General features: G+C 37.8%; 1 protein-coding gene across 2 annotated transcripts in view; it reads right to left on the reverse strand.

The window, feature by feature from the left end:
• The window catches only part of nlgn3a (neuroligin 3a), a 282,714-nt gene that overhangs the window by 160,506 nt on the left and 103,855 nt on the right, over positions 1 to 18,353 (reverse strand). For both annotated transcript variants that reach the window (XM_067456837.1, XM_067456836.1), the window contains one exon: positions 13,328 to 13,477. In XM_067456837.1, the coding sequence (XP_067312938.1) occupies positions 13,328 to 13,477 (150 nt within the window). The remainder of the gene's footprint in view (positions 1 to 13,327; positions 13,478 to 18,353) is intronic.

Raw genomic sequence — 18,353 nt, forward strand, 5'->3', positions numbered from 1 at the left:
ATCTTTGAAATAATGTGGTGGAGTGATATGAAACTGTGATACGGTCAAAACCTGCTGGAACTACTTTAGCCGAGCGTTTCCCTGAAAATAACTGCACACCTTAGAACATTTGTCAACCAATCAGATTCAAGCATTCAACAGCCACGTAGTATAAGTGAACATAAAGGCTATAAACTATGAATTGTATTGGCATGCACAAGATATTTGCAACTCTGGAAAACAGAAGCTTTATTATAAAACTTACAGAGCTGCCTGGCCAGCATTTCAAGGCATTATAGGTGTGTTTCCATTGCTAAGACCTGTCAATACCAATAGCCCATGGAACAAGCTCATTGAAAAGCAATGTGAAACTATACATTTCATTCAATACTGCAGAGCACAGCTATTTCACACAGTATTGTGTGTGCTTAAATTTGTACGCTTATTGTAATATTGTCTGGTTAACTTAGCAACATGCTAATTTCAAACTCTGACCTATGGGAATTAACTGTTACTCAAGTCTCTAGAGGAGGAACACATGTGCTGAATGTAGAGCTTCCAAATCAGTCGCTCGGTAAACAGTCCCTCCAGGATCACAGAATTTAATGCAAAAGACAAGCAAACAGTTCTGAAACCCCCCCCCCCCCCCCCACACACACACACACACACACACACACACTTCGACTATTAGTTATTGTTCTAGATCCCTATTGTACATTCGATTAAAAGTTCCAAAGGTATACTCAGAGTTTGGAAAACATGCCTTTTCTTTTTATGCTCCCTGGGCTTGGAATGATCTGCAAAATATAGTTAATGCCGCCTCAGAGTACATTTAAAAGTGCTTTAATCGAGTCTTGTAAGTGCTTGTCTTGATTTTATTTGCTCCATGTGTAGCCATCTTGACCAGGTCTCCCTGGAAGAAGAGATTTAATATCTCAATGGGATCTCCTGGTTAAATAAAGCATACATAAAAAAAATATAAAAAATATACGCAAGACTTGACAATTCTGAATCGCCTAATAAATGTAATCATTTTATTGGACTAATCTAAACCCTCAACCATATTCAAGTAAAACCTTGCACAGGAACATGAGAAAAAGTAAATGTAGAAAAAAAGCGTAATCTGCTTTATATTTATAATATTGTAGTTCCTTTGGTTATTAAAACAGTATTTTTCGTTATAAATATTTGTGACCCTGGACCACAAAACCATTCATAAGCGTCATTATTTTAAAATTGAGATATAATCATCATTTGAAAGCTGAACAAATAAGCTTTCCATTGATTTATGTTTTTTTTTCTTTCTTCTTTTTTTAAGGATTTGACGATATTTTGTTGAGATACAACTATTTGAAAATCTAGAATCTGATGGTGCAAAAAAATCTAAAATAGTGAGAAAATTTGCTTTAAAGTTGTCCAAAGGAAGTCCTTAGTAAGGCATATTACTACTAATATTTTATATATATATTACACAGAAACCTGATAGATAGAGGGGTTGGACCCCGATAGAGGTACTGTAATACTTGTAAATATATATATATATATATATTAGGGCCGGGACTCGATTAAAAAAATTAACCTAATTAATTAGAGGCTTTGTAATTAATTAATCACATTTTAATTGCATATAAATATTTGACCTGAGAACAGTGAGAAGTAATTTTTCACATATATTTTTAGTATACCATTGAATAATGACTGAATACATAAGCTTAATCAACAAAATATTGTTTATTTATTTCAGTCCAGCAGACCAGTAGCCTAGAAATCTAGACGCACCCTAGCGGCAGCAAATTTAATTTGCCCGCAAGTGTCGTCTAGCAGATCTCAATTCCTATCTGAGCTCTATTCCTCAGAATCTGGACGGCCCAATCACATCGTGTAGGCTATAGAGTCGGCGGGTGGGGCCAAAATGACGACGGCCGAGTTGCGTTTGCGTGCTTCTAGTAACACAGTCTTCTAGTCAACACAGAAACTGGCGAACGGCGGCGGTCTTTCGAATCAGCTTTGACCGCGACTCTGGAAGACTTGGAGTTAAGCTTTCCTCTGAGAAAAGAACAAAGAGCGGCACTGAAGTCATTCTTAAGAAGGGAAGATGTGTTCGGAGTTTAGCCGACCGGATACAGCGAATGTTTAATCTGTCAGCGAGCTCCCCTTCACCGTCGTTGCTCCGGTTGGTGTAGCGCTATCCTATCGCGTGCAGAGGGAGTTTGAAAGACAACCGTTTATCCGCCCCTCGGATTGAGCTGTCAATGGTGAGTTTCCAGACCAAACATCTTGATGTGGCTCTGGCTTGTCAGGCTAGCAGACCAGTGCAATGTTTGCCATTAAGTGTAGCAAAAGCATATTTGTGATATTGGAGGCTCGATGTGCTACGGTGAGACGCAGATTCCTTGTTGTATAGCTTGCACACAACCATGCTCTTGTCGACGCTTCCATCCTTTCGCTTTTTAAAACAAAATTTCCCATCCACGGGGCCAAGCAAAGCGGCCTCATCAGCTTCTTCCTTCATGTTCACTATGGTTTGTTGTTGTCGTGACTCGTGAGCGCTAGTTGGTGTTCCAGTATAATCGGTCCGTCAAAACTCATTCATTGAAAAACGTTCCATGGTGTAAAAATAAGTGTGGTTAAAATTGTTATTTATTTTTTTGCATAATTAATTAACGCATTAAAGTCCCCGTAATTAATTAATCTTAATTAACGCGTTAAAGTCCCAGCCCTAATATATATATATATATATACAGTATTTATTATCAGTGTTCTACTTTTATAAATTACAGAGTCCAATGATTCTTGAGGTTAGAAAAGTAATAAAAATGTTGGAAGAATGTTGAATATGGTGCATTTTCAATGAAAAACTAGACACGAAATGCTACAAAAAAAAGTTGAGATAAGTTGGCCGCAACAATCCAGACATTTTTTTAAAAAAGTCCTGCGAAATCCTGGATGGACTGAATAACCAAATCAAATGTCCCATTTTTCATTATGGATGCTCCCTAATAAGATACCTGCCTAAGTAGGCAGTAGAAAACAAGTCAGCTCCGGAAGAAAGCAGTGAATGACAAATTGTGGGTTGTGGGACCAGAAAGAGCCATTCACACTGACAGAAATTTGCACCAACGTGACCGGATATGGAGAAAGTGATCCGTCACACGGTAGGAACGTAAGAACGAGAGCTGCGGTGATTCAGTCGCTGTCATTGAGGACAGGGATGATAGGACCAGTTGTTCCTGAGCTGTGACTTCTGTTTTGTCTTTGAGCAAGACACCCCAGATGACTTTCCAGTTGTTAAGGCTGACGTCTCGTGGCAGCGCTTCGGGGTACAAACCCTCTATCTATACCACAAGAAAAACTACAAACGGTGCTGATATACACACATAATGTGGTGTAATACTACACAATAAGTTATAATCATAACCTTTTCCTCCATACCAAAATTCCAGATGGCCAGACTGTGAATCATCTTTTATAAATCGTTAAAATATTAATGTGTGTAACGCTGTGACCATAGAGACTGTTGTGTAGACTGTAAGTATTTAAAATGTTTAACTTTTTAAATGTTTAATGTTTAATATGAAAAAATAGCGCTCATAAACGGGCGTTGATTGCATTCTCAAGTGAAACCCAGAAACGGCGTTCCTTACGCCACGACCTAACAAGCGGATTAGGACTATTGGTTACTATGAATAAAAGCATCTGCAATATGTCTACCGTACACTTGTTTTGTGCATTATTAGTTTGACACGTTACATTACCTACAAAGCAAAAGCGCATAGTCTTTTCAGAAAGCAAACACAAATCAGGAGCTCTACAAAAGTTGGTGTCTTGTGTGAGTTTCTCGCGATACGGTCTGTCTCACTTGTTGACAAATCTCTCAATTGTGTAAAACTAGGCCAGGAAGAACCAAATGTCACAGCACTCAAACGACACTTTGACAGCAGCCGTCATACTGAAGATCAATCCCTCCTATCCAGAGGTCAGGTTCGGATAAAGAGACTGCGGTTTTTACTGAGGTTTCTGTGTAATTTATTTCACCCACAAGGCCAAAAGGCATGAGCGCTGGAACCGGCAGGCCCCGGAGGTAAATCAAAACCGCCGGAGGTAAACCGGAGGCTCCTGGGAATGTTGGAGCGCAAAGTTTCTAACAACCTTGATGCTTCTGTTGTCTCGCTTCAAAGTTATGAGAAGATATTTGATGCACTTGGGGAAAGTTTGCAGATCGCAGACTGCACGTGCGAGAGAACTCGAAGACCTCGTCATGACGCCGCCGCATTAACAGGCCAAGCATTCGCAGAACCTCAGCTTCCATTTGTTTCAGCCTTTGGGCATTTCATTTTTTTAACTTATAAATTGATTTCCGAGTATGCTTTTTTCCCCCCTTCGATTCATGCTCATTTGATTAGAACAACTGTAATTTCTTTCCATGTTTTTCATAATTGAATCGGTTGTCTGTCTCTCTGAGCGTACGGACTTTGTCTCACAGAATCAATCTCTCTCCTCATCACTCTTGCTTTTCAGCACACATGAATAAAACATTTCTCACAATTTTAATCTTATCGCTTCGCTTCAAAAATTTGTCAGAATGCACAAAACGTTGTAGATAAGTTATTCTCAGAAAGGCTCTCATTTGAGTCTCCATACATTGATAGACGGTATACCATTTTTTTTTTTTTTTTTTTTTTTTTACTTTTATTCAGCACGGATGCTAAAAGTGGCAAAGAAAGACTTCACAATTATTGTGCTGTTCCATAATATCGATAACACTCATACATTTTATCAAATCATCATATTAGAATGATTTCTGAAGGACCACTAAAGGATCACTGAAGACTGGAGGAATGATGCGGAAAGTTCAGCTTTGATCATAGAAATAAATTACATCTTACAATATATTAAAATAGAAAACATTTTTTTTAAATCATATATATATATATATATATATATATATATATATATATATATATATATATATATATATATATATATATATATATATATATATATATATATATATATATATATATATATATATATATTTGTTTTAATTATTTTTTTTAGAGTCTTCTTTCAAAACATTAAATATAATAACGTTTCCAAACATTTAACCATTACTCTATCTCCATTAAGGTCAGAAATATTAACCCTTTCCCTGCCCCTAATGGAAATCTGAAGCAGCACAACGCTTGTCAACATTTATAATAATCATAAATGTTTCTTGAGCAGCAAGTCATCATATCAGAAAGATTAGTGAAGGATCACGTGACACTGAACGCTGGAGTAATGATGATAAATTCAGATTTGATTACAGGAATAATTAAAGTTTACTATATATCCATATAGAAAACAGTAATTCTACTTTATTTACGGTATTTTTGATAAAACAAACACAACTTTGGTGATATATTTTGGGGTCAGTAAGATTTTGTATTTTGTTTACTTTCATTGGTCATTAAATTGATCAAAAATGTCAGTAAACATACAATGAGTTTGTCTTTGAAAATAAGAGTCCCATTATACGACATGAGTTCTTCTGACGGTTCAAACTGCGGTTTCTCTGGCAGCGTTATTCATCATTTCAAAATGAAACGTATTATTTAATTCATACTGACATCCACCAAGCTTAATATATAATTATGGGGAGAAGATTAAAAAAATCAAGTGATAAGAAGTGACTTTTTAAAAGCAATATTTAAAAAAATAAAAATAATTTTTTTTTGGCACAAAGTACAAAAATACTGTGGTGTGGTGCAATGGAATTTACTTGTGTGTGTGTGGTCCTGGTAAAACCTACCTTATGAGGACAAAATGTCCCCACAAAGATGGCAATATCCTAGCCTGACGTGGTCATACTCAACTCTAGTCAGAATATGAGTCTGATGCTCCATTGGGCTGTGATTATGGGGCTGTGTTTCAACCCAACCAGGAAAGACATCAATTGGATAGACCTACAACCAATCAGAGCAGCGGAGCGGCGCATTGTCAAATGTCAACAGAGCTTAACTGCACTGTGTTGCCAAGTCCACGTTTTTTCCGCGGGTTGAAGCAACTATTATGTGATATATAGACCCACGAGTGCAAATTTTAGCAGGCAACCTTGCCAAAATAACACACATTTTACCCCCAAACGCCATATTCCCCCTGGAGAACCCCCCGAGAAGCTATTGTTTAGGGCTAGTAGTTGGCGGGTTTTGTTGTAGAAACTTGGCAACCCTGTTTGTACACGCGCTGAAATCTGGCTGGAATACACAATCTTTGCCAGTGTTGTAAAATAATTTAATGATACACAGAGAACTTACCCAACATGATCATCGTTTCTGAGAGAAATAGAGAAGGTGAATGCAGATACAAGTTCTCCGTTTAGGATTTGAACAAATATAATCCAAGCCCCTTTGATGACGTGATGATTACGGTACTGTTGATCATCTGTCCGTCATCATCTAAAGCCCGCCCTGATGATTTCATTGGTCCGAACAGTTTCTGTTCGGGGATAATTACTCCTCTATGGAGCAAGGCCAGACCGAACCGCCCGACCTAAAATGTTTGTGGGCGGGGCTAAGTTCGGCTGGCATCCAGGCTAGAAATATCCTTGTTCATGGGGCATTTTTTGATCCCCATGAGGAAAACAGTTTATAAATCACACAGAATGAGGGTTTTTGGTTTTGTGTGATGGGTAGGGTTAGTGTAAGGGGAGAGAATATACAGTTTCTACAATATAAAAACCATTACACTGTCAGAAAAAAGGTACATTGCTGTCACTGGGGCAGTGATAAGTACCTTTATGGCACTAATACGCACTCTTAAAGTACTGATTTGTACCTTTTAAGGTACTAATATGTACCATTAGAGGCAAAGATGTACCTTTTCACTTTTGTACCTTAGGGTACCGCCCCAGTGACAGCACTGCAGCTTTTTTTTCTTAGAGTGTTTGTCTATGGAAAGTCCCAATAAAACATGTACATCAAGCATGTTTGACATTTATTTAAGTTATATACAGTTGTCTATTCTATATCACACTTAAATATGAAGCATGTTGTCCACTAATCTGTATATTTTTTGGTCCTCATACTCTGCACCTGAGGAGGGGAAATAAATGTTCTGACCTCAGCAGAAAGCATTTAAAATAAAATGACACATCCTGACACATCCAGGCACAAATTGCACCGTTCCCTGAGAAAGACCCAGCCACTTCTCTACATGAAACGCATCTCGAGCTCTCGACCCAGATGAAACCTACTGTATATCTGCCAGGGGATTTTGCTTCAGCTCTTGAGGAATTCATGTGACATATAATTTCACATCCCAGCTGAACATGCAATATTTCACTCTGAATGCTAAGAAGGCTTCACGGCGTCTAATCGGAAACCATTTGCAGTAATAGACAGTTGTCACTGACGTGGAACATCTACGCATCAATACCTAATATCATCTGCTGAACAAAGAGCAGAAGACTGAATGGTTAATTTCTGAATTTGATTTTCAATGTGGCAGTGCCAGCCAGTCACAGAAGATCCATGCATGGAAATCATTTTTCTTGTGCCACGCACACATGATGTTTTTAATTAGATTCCCGTAACAGAGAACAAATGCGGCGGCAGACGGATGTTTCATCCATAGGAGCAACCAGAAATGTAAAACGTCTAATGCGGATTTGATCCGCAAATACAATCAAACATTCATGTTGCCTTGAGCTATGAGCTCTGGGAAAAGACAAACACTTCCAAAACAGCCATAATGCCCTGCTTTAAAATCATTTCTATAGGCATATATATTGCATTTGGTCTCTCAAACAAACAGAAATCCAAGTGCTGTTGATTTATTCCATATTTTTCATAACTCCAGCGTGATTTCTACTATAACCGCTCCGCCGGCTTACCACGATAAAGGGCAAAGGTCCATGGATTTTAAAAGAGAGGTGGCTATTGTTAATATTTAATGCATCTGGAAACAGTAATTAAGTCTTCCCCAGAAGAAAAGGAATTTGACATGCTCTGGAGAGCCAGTGAGTAATTATATTTGTAAAGAGCAGTGATATGAGATACTCCCCCCTGACTAGGAGTCATTACACGCCATTAAAGGGTCCCGGCAAGCCCGGCCTCATCCACGCCCGCGCACACACACACACATACCAGAGACAGGCTTTCTAAGCAAACTGTGTCTGATCAAATCTGAGTGCCACAATATTCTCATATCCCATCAGTCACAAAGAGCCAGACGCAGCATCCGCAGGAAAGACTCGCCGGTGATCTGGCATTTGTAATTAAATATTAAACCTGTAATGAGTTCTCAGCCATCTACATGGTGTGGAGTTCACATGCGAAAGTCTCCAAATAGGGCCCCTGGAGAGACCGGGTCCACACTTAGAAGCAATAATTATCACATCCACAGGACAGGTGGAAACGCTGCAGTGAGATGATAAAACTCCAGCGAGACTTATTAAACAGAGCTGGGGAATAAAGACCGTACACACTGCACAGATCGCTGTTGTTGTGCTGCAAACTTCCAGGCTGTGCTCGCTCATATCTCCAGTGCTATTTTCATTCTTTTTATGTGATTCTCAAATAAGGCACATGCATGCATAAATACATGAATTTTACATCAAACCCCTGTAACCTACATACAGCCATGATCACGGAGTCAGAATAGCCACAAGCTAAACGAGGAATCTTTTACATACTGTATAATTCTCTCTTCATACCTTTAAGCTGCATAATTAAAAGGATGGCTTTTTTTTATTTATTAATATCATATAATTTATTTATTTTTCTTCCCCTGGAATAGTTTGGTCTGCTCTGAATTTCAATTACATCTGCAGCAGCTATCACTATGCAAATGAGGGGTGTCCTGTGTTTTAATAACGGGAATAGTGCTGCCATCACTCCTCACACAACCTGTAGAGATTGCACCATTAGCAAATCATCATTTGTAAGATATATGCCAAATGCAACTTGGTAAAGAAAAAAAAAAAAGGTAACACTTTAATTGAAGTTGACTTAGTTACACGTTACACTTAATATAGTCATAACTTATGCATAATTACAAGTACTAACCATAAACCAAGCCCTAACCGTGTCTCTATAGTATGCACATGGTTCATTATTATTGCATGAAATGGATGTTATGAACATGTTTGAGAAAGAAATGAATGAGAGGTATCTAATTGAGATGGTCTATCTATGTAGACTGTAAACTGAAGGATGTTTATGTAGAGACTGAGTGTAATTGGATGGATCATTCCATCGGTTTATTTTTATTTCAGACCACTATTGTGTTTGGACCATTTAAATGTTTTAGTCTCTTTGCAACTGTTTTAATTATCCTTGTTTTTATGTCTAATTCTTACACATGATATTCCTATTTCTCATGCATATGTTATCACTATTAAATTCAATTAATTTCTATGTAAAGCACTTTGAATTGCCATTGGGTATGACGTGCTATATAAATAAATGTACCTTGCCCATTATGACTCAGTTCTTTAGTAAGTACGATGTAACTATTTCAACTTAGAATTAAGGGTTATATTGTTACAGTGTAAATACATATATAAGTACTGAGTAATATTAATTAACTACCTGTGCTTAGGGTTTGGGTGAGGGTTAGTTGCATGTAATTATGCATAATTTACTATTATTACTATACGACAATTCACCATGACGTCACAACAGTAATAAACGATTTTTAGGGTGGCAAAAGCCGAAGCGTTCCTATGGCAACGCTAGTAAATCGCTTGGGATTCAGACATAGTTAACCTGATTATTGAGGGACTGATTAATTAATTCAGGAGATAGCGATACATGAAATGCCTAACCTTGCTCCAGTAGATGTAGCGCTAGTCTAATACCATCATTTTTAAATTAGCCTCAGCCTACCATTGAGTAGTTATTTTAGTGACTGTTGCTGTTTGACTTACAATATGTTAGGCTATCGTAGATGGTTTTCTGTAGCTCAACCAGAAGAGCATAGCGCTAGCAATGGCAAAGTCATGGGTTCGATTCCCAGGGAAAGCAAGAACTTACAATAATGTAAAAAATGTTTACCTTGAATGCAATGTAAGTCAATGTAAGTCGCTTTGGATAAAAGCGTTTGCCAAATGCATAAATGTAAATGTATATATCCCTGTTATCTAACTCAAGGGTTTTCAAACTTTATGATGCCAAGGACCCCCAAATATGATGAACCTTTATGACGGACCCCCTTCCTAAAATCCATCTATTTTTATCTAAGAAAAAAAAACATTTTAACTGTTAGATAAAAAGTAAGCGTGACATTTATTAATATAACATATTGTTTCCCAACTTAATGTTGGATGTATAAACCTGAAGAACATTTTCAATTTAAAAATTATTTGTATAAGCAACTTTCACAATAAATGTATGTAAGCAATTTACGTTCTTGCCTTACAACCCCAGTGAGTGAGATAAAGGGAGCTAAAGTGAGAAAAACTCACTAGAAAAATTTAGCAATGAAACAGTTAGAGTAGACTTTATCCATTATAGCTTTGTCTTTTTATTCTCTGAAATTTTCTGGGGACCCCGTAGAACCTTCTGGAGGACCCCTGGGGGTCCCCGGACCCCAGTTTGAAAACCCCTGATCTAACTCAAAAGGCTATGATGGTTTTCTGTTGCCCGGTCGGGGTCGGATCAGATGGCACAGACGTGAGCTTCTGATGGTCAAAAGGATAGCGTGCTGTAGACTAGCGCTACTCCGCTAACGTTAGGCATTCACTCAAACTAAACTCGCGGTGATGATGAAGCCAGTGTGGTACACGCATCACTCATCCATCAGCCGACAACTATGTTTTGCTTTTCCTTTTTCTTCCATTGACATTCGGTCAGTAGCCTACATGACACTAGAAGTTCAGTCTCTTCCTACTTTTACTTCAGGCAGTGACTGGCAATGAGTTCGATCTTTAAAAGAGATCTAAAGTTTACTAATATTAGTCTCGAATTTCCCCAGCTGAAGATAATTATGCTCTGCTATGATTTTGTAGACGGACTGTTTTGAGAATACTTCTCTGTAGCGCCACTTTTGACGACGTCCACTCGCTTTAGCCTCCTCACCCACAGGTTTTGCTGGATATATTTACTTTTTTCTGAAGGAAATCGATACAATCCTACACCTTTTGCTGTATATCTGACGGCGTAACCCCAAACACAACATGTTTTCATCATAGTTTCAACTTTAATCAACAACAATGTTCTTAACTATGTAACTGTTTACAGTAGTCAGCTGGATCTCTTCAGTTTGCCAGTAGAAGCCGCTCGCGTTCTGCCACCCGGAAGAATCCTGGTGCCGATTGTTTACAAACATTCAGAAATGCCGTATAGTAAGTACATATAAAAAGGACACTGTAAAATTAAGTACAATCAAATAAAAATAAAAAATCAGGAAGTGATTATTGTGAGTAATTATTATATTTTACACCGGTGTGGGAGTCAAATGCTGCATTGCTGTAGTAGGAAATACTTCTTAGCAAACTTTTAGTTATAAAAGTGTCGACTTTTGTTCCTTGTGGCTTCCCGGGTGCAAGAATTCAAAGAGTAAATGTTTAAGGGGAGTGAGTTGGTTTCCGTGAAGGATCCGGTGGGATGTTGAGGACTAACCGTAAATATGGAGAGAACGCGGCAACGGACAAATGAGAGGACCACGAAAACACCCAAACAGGAGGGGAAAAATGAAAGAAACTGCTGTTCTGTCAGTTCCGCCCAAAAGTAAAACGCCATTGCACACTACTGTTTAACCCTATAAATCTGAAGTGTACTGCTGGCGGTACACAACTCCTCTCTCTCCCCCCAACGAAAAATTCATAATTAAATTACAAAGCAACCACTGAATTGAATAACACATATGTAGTGCCGAGTAATCCCTCTAAACCGGAGTATACCGCCGGCAGGCGCCACCTAGCCACAAAAAAGTAGTTTTTTCCAACTGCCTTGTATAACAAAAAAAGGTACAAAAGCTTAGAGTCTTATGCTTAACAATAAATGCTGCCTATTTGTTTGACTTATGAGTAGTCCTTAGAGTTATTTGCTTATATTCCCCCCCCCCCATAATTTATGATATGGATACTTTTTGTGTACTATGCACTGTAATATGTCAAAAACATCATACAGTGCAGATAGTCTTGTGTCATATTTCATTTGAAAGCTTGTAACTTCATGAAACATGCTTTGATTGTGGAAAATGGCACATTGTTATTTACAGCAGATAATCAGGACTAAACCATCACCATAATCAGTCACTTAGATCTAAAGATATTCCTCATCGAGTTATAATACATAATACCCCACAGACGCACATGCAGCTTAGGAAAACCAAATGTAGCTTTCACATGATGTTTTCGCTTGTGACTTCATGAAACGTGCACAGATCGTAGAACACATCACATTATTACTTACAGTGGATGCTCCCAAGAGAAATGAGTTCAAAGTCAATATAGACTTTGTAGTCCAGGGGTCAAGGGCTAAAAATAACGGTGAGCTTGGATCCAAATGCTTTAACTTTTGATTATTTTATGCACATTGCCACAAAGTTTTATCCACACAGTAAAAAATCTCCAGTGTTAATTTAACTCTCATCGGAGTCTATTTGACTTTACACTGAAGAGTATTAAAATAAACTCTGAAGCAGTGTTGAAGTTAGATAAAGTGATTAATTAATATGAAGATAATATAGTGATTAATTGAGTAATGATTGACTATTAGTGATGAACACCTTATGATAACAAGCAGAATTACTGAAGGAAAGAGTGACCGATATTAAGTCACCATTATGGGGATCAGTGTTTGCTTTTAGTTGTGGAGTCAAATTAACTCTGGAGAGAGTTAAATCAACACTGTTTTTTTTGCTGTGCAGATGTACCTCACATGTAGGATAATTATACTCCTACCTTATTTATGTAACTCTAAAATGCCTTCAGGGCTTACAGGGTTAAAGAGTAGACAAAGTATGATACAATCTTCAGTGACAGATGTACTCCAACAATAACTAATTTTGTTAATAACACTGACGTTCCATGGATGGGGACACAAAAATGCAAACAATCTGTAGTTTTTACGAAAGACTCCAGGTGCTTTGCGTCATCCGCCGGACTTTTGCAGACAAATTAAGGTGAATGTCTTAATGCCAATTCCAAACTGATTGGACTTTGACATCAACAGAATCTCTTGCTTCATTGTTTTGCATTGATTGATACAGTAAGCAGCGTTCAACATATCATTCCAGTAAATGCAAACATACTTATAATAATACACAGTTTTAATAATTAACACAGAACAACAGAGACCCAGACTATTTTTTTCCAATATGGCTACTCCTGGAGAGTTATATAACAATGAAAAGTGCCTACCTAGGACGCCGACTCGAAAGTTGAGCGTAATGACGATGACGTTCCCGTAACTGGCCAGCACGCTTCCGTCAATCATGTTCCCGGTGCCCTCCATGTACGATCCACCGTGAATGTACACCATCACAGGCTTGGCTCCAGTATCTCGTATGTCTGCAAGAGTGGCCACCATTAAACTCTCGCTCCCCCACTGCCCCGATTCAACACAGCAATGCGTCTCACAGTCCTCCCAGATACCAGCCACCAGCTCAATTACAGTCTGAGATGCATCTCATATCAGCCGAGTCATTTGTCTCTCGTAATGAACAGTATGCGCAAAACAGATATGAACAGATGAAGCCATATGGAAGGTCAGAGCCTAACCGGCTATTGCAGGCGGCTCTAACACGCTTTAGTGGCCTAAATGATGAGATCATCACAAATTTAATGGCCTTGTTAGACTTCACGGCTGCGGCACACAGCCACGGAAGGGTTTAAAAGGGGAGCAAAATTACGGAGAGCTCAGTATAGTTCAGCCAAAAATTAAAAAGATTGTTCTGATCCCATTTTATTGTTTTGCTTCCGTGAAATGCAAAATAATCACAGGCAAAAGTGAATGTTGTGCACTGCCAAGCTCAAAAAAGCACATTAAAAGTAGTCCATACGTGCATATGCGCTATATTCCAACGGTCTGAACCAAATCTATGCCATTATTCACTGAAAATATTCCTCTCCACTGGAATTCAGTTAAAATATGGTGCGGTTGGCATCATTGACATCAAATACTTTTGGTTCTTTCATAATGAAACCTCACAAGGTTTCTTACATTTTAACACTATTGTATGAATGTATGACTTCAGAAGGCATAGAATATAGTGCACAAGTTCTATGGGCTCATATTTGAAGCTTGACAGTACAGTGTACAAAATATGATTATTTTAACAGTAAAAGACTGTTAAAAAACATGATAATTGGTTAACAGTATGTACCCACACTATAAACGGGGGAAAAACTGTAATAAATCTCATAACATTTCTGTAAAATACTATAAAAATGTACAGATTTTAAAAGTACATTACTGTAGCATTTAAATCTCACTTAAATGTACTTTACCGTAAAAAATGTGGTAGCAATATTTATATTTTACAGCATTGAAATAAAAAAAAAAACCTGGAAGCTGTTGTTAAAGTACTTTAGCGTAAAAAATATGGTAGAAATATGTATATTTAACAGCATTGATCTTACATTTACAGTGAAAATATGTTTACTGTATAAAATATTTTAGGTTTTACAGCATTTAACTGAAGTTTACAGTAAAAAAACAAAAAACAAACTGGTAGCTGTAGTTGCCAGTACTTTATATTAAAATATATACATTATAAATATTTTAGGCTTTATGCCATTTAACTAAAGTTTACAGAAGAAAAAAAACAAACTGGCAGCTGTGGTTGCCAGTTCTTTACTGTAAATAATAGGGAAGAAATATGTTTGTTTTACAGAATTGATCTTAAATTTACGGTAAAGACTGGCAGCTGTGGTTGAAGTAGCCTACTTTACTGTAAAAAATAGGTTGACATATTATAGGTTTTTTATGGCATTCAAGTTTATGGTAAAAACTGGCAGCTGTGGTACTTTACCATAAAAAAAACAAACAGTAGTAAGATTTTAGGTTTTATGGCATTGAACTTCAATTTATGGTAAAACATTTTTTTAATAAATAACAAAATGGTACTTCACCAAATAAAGTTTGGAATTACAAAACATACATTGTCACATATGTGTACAAACGTTGTTACTGAGAATCAAAAAAGGTTTAGATGTTGATGTTTTATCGAAAATAAAACGTTTGATGTATATTACACCATTCACTTTTGTTATATGAAACAGAAGCTCGGACATTCAATCTCAAGATGTCCTTTTGTGTTTCTGAAAGAAAGCCTAATACAGGTTTAGAAGTACATGAGGATGAATCAAATATTTTTCAATTTTGGCCAAACTATTCCTTTAACTAATTTTTTTAAATGTTTACACATATATATATTAATCAATCAATAAATTATTTATTTTTATTTATTTTATTTGTGTGTGTGTGTGTGTGCAAAAATACATAATATAAAAGACAGGGACAAAAGAACACAAGCAGAGAAAATTGTATCTCTGCTCAGATGAAAGAGACACAAGCCTGCTGGGCTGCGACTCAAAATGCTGTATTGTATTGAAGGTTGCCATGGATACGGCAGATCAAAATTCAGAATCTTTGAGAAAGCCTAATCGCAAACACCACTCCAGTGCATTTGCCCCCGTTCGCATTCAACCCCTCCGATTAAATATGCGCCTATTTGCATGCATGTGGTCACAGCAAATTACAGACTGGCTTTTTTGTGCAAAAAAAATCCCAACAATGTTATTTGCAATCACTGTGCCACCGTCTGCTTTACACGGTAGGAACGCATTCACACATTACACTCCTGATCTGATGGAACAAGCGGGGACTGATTTGTATAGAATTTTTCCATTTCAGATCTGGCAGCTGAAACATTTACGGTTACGTTTAAAGCTTTATCTGGTATCTGAGAGAAGTATGATAAGACACTGCTTTGAAATGACAATTCTCTGTTGACACTTATCGTACGGAAGACAATGTATGGAGTGGGAAAAACGGGGCGAGAGAGAGAGAGAGAGAGAGAGAGAGAGAGAGAGAGAGAGAGAGAGAGAGAGAGAGAGAGAGAGAGAGAGAGAGAGAGAGAGAGAGAGAGAGAGAGAGAGAGAGAGAGGTTTCCTGCACAAGGGTTGCACAGGATGAGATACAGAATGAAAAGATCAATTAGAAAAACAATACAAAGATTAGTCATGTCAATGTTATCAGTAACCTCTTTTGTTGATTCACATCATAAAAAAAAACATAATACTCTGCTAACTGATCTCTTCTCTAACAAACATTCATAAAAAAACATCAAATCCTTCAAGTCATATCCTGAGGAAAAAGAAGAGACATATTGATTAAAATGCATTGCATTCACAAACACATCATTTGAATAAACAGGACACAAATGACCCAAAACAGGAGGGGTGAAACTATAGAACATTAACTGAAATGTCAGCTTCGTGAATGCACAATAATGGTTGACATGAAAACATGACTCATTTGCTACGACACACACACACACACACAGACACACACACAAATAAATGTGTGTTTCATCTTCAAAAGCAGCGGGCCGCATGCATCTATTCCTTTACATAACCTCCATCAATCATCTCCAAGAGAACTAAAGAAGGTGAAGACCCCTGCTTCCTTACACACCAAACAACACTTAACACCTCTTGGTTGAGCGACCTTCTTCACCAAGTCTGGAGTTGTGATTAGGGTGTTAAAATATGGTGGAAGTCAGAGCCGGGTGGCAGTGCTCAGCGTGTCTGTAAAGCTCAGGAGGAGGACGCGTCAAGCTATCTGTGAACCTCTCAAAATTCTCAACGGGCCACCTCTCAACGGCCTGTCACTCTGGAGGAACTGGACAGCGTGAGCACTGATAAGTGGCCTGGACTCGCACTGACGCTGTAAAACATGGAAACTGTCAAACATTCTCATTGTGAGCATTGTATGAGCTCCCGAGCCGAGGTTTCGACTTTAGACCCCACCGCTGAGCTCATCACGGATAACATAACTGCCGAAGATCGACATTTCCAGGGCAGACTGAATATATCTGAGGCTATTATGGATATAAAAAACGTGAACACGGCTCGGACTCCGCGGGAAAATACATAACACATACACATGCAGCCTTTCTACAGTAAACCCTAACGCTCAACATAATGAATCGATGTGAGTAGGGTAAACTTAACATCACAGTTGGAGCATTAGATTAGTTTGAGAACAGATTGATGTTAAATGTTTTATATTGCTCTCCTCATCCAGCAAATGCTATGCTATGCTAATGCTATCAGAACTTTGTGTACCAATTAGTTATAGCAGTGCTTAGATAGCTTGCTAATTTAGGTTAAGTTTCCACTACTAAAAACAAATAAATGGAGATTAATATTTTTAAGTTAAATGTATGCATGACTCAAATATTTCAAGTTAAGAGCAGTTAAAAAAAAAAAAATTGCCAGTTCTGCTTAATAAAACGTTGATTGATGTAACTGATTACCTATTTTTTTGGGAGCTTTAAAAACATATTTTGGTGTACATTGCATTCTAGTCTCACTCCCACAATGTTCATGTTGTTATCACACTGCTATGCAGTTGCTAAGGTACTTTGAGTGGTTGCTAGGTGGCTAATTGCTGCATCTGAAATGGCATACTCTCAAAGTAGTTTGATGAAGAACTTTGCAAACCGTTAAAAAGGTTGTTCTATTAAGCGTATAACATGGTAGGGGTTGAATGACTTCCCATTTTTTAAGTCGACATTTATGTGATGAAAGTCGAGTCGAGGTCGACTAGTCGCTGATGATGTCATTAATGAACAAATAAGCCTAAACCTCGAGCTGAGACTCGAACACGGGTCTTCCTGTGCACAGGACAGCGATGGCATATGACAAAGCACTGCCCATAAGGTTATTGGTCCTACAGTACAGCTTCTGTATCAGTTCTGTTGTCTTAGGCCAGAGACACACCGCAAGCGTGGCGTTTCTGTTGCGTGTCAGCCGCGAGGCGGCTGCGTGGCGTTTTCTCTGTCTTTGCACACCAGAAGCGTGTCTGACGCGGCGCTGCTGCTGGTATTGTTGTATGGGGAAGCCCTATACTTCATGTTAAATATAAATATATTGCCTATTGATACAGCAAAGACAATGTCGGCAGTAGCCTATTGACCATACAGATCTATGGTATTGACGGCAAAATAGGCTACAGAATATTTAATTCTGTATTGACAGGTTTAATATTTCAAAATTGATAATTATGTTTTTATTATTAAAATTAGGCCTATTATTACATTTATGTTAACCTACAGACTTATTTATATGTATTCTTGTCAAAATGGCATATAAACATCCTTTCTATTCTATTTTGCCTGGAAAACGCTTCCAACTCGCTCGCGTGTCGCGTGTAAAA

This window comes from Pseudorasbora parva, chromosome 11 (assembly GCF_024679245.1).
Source record: "Pseudorasbora parva isolate DD20220531a chromosome 11, ASM2467924v1, whole genome shotgun sequence".
NCBI lineage: Eukaryota > Metazoa > Chordata > Actinopteri > Cypriniformes > Gobionidae > Pseudorasbora > Pseudorasbora parva.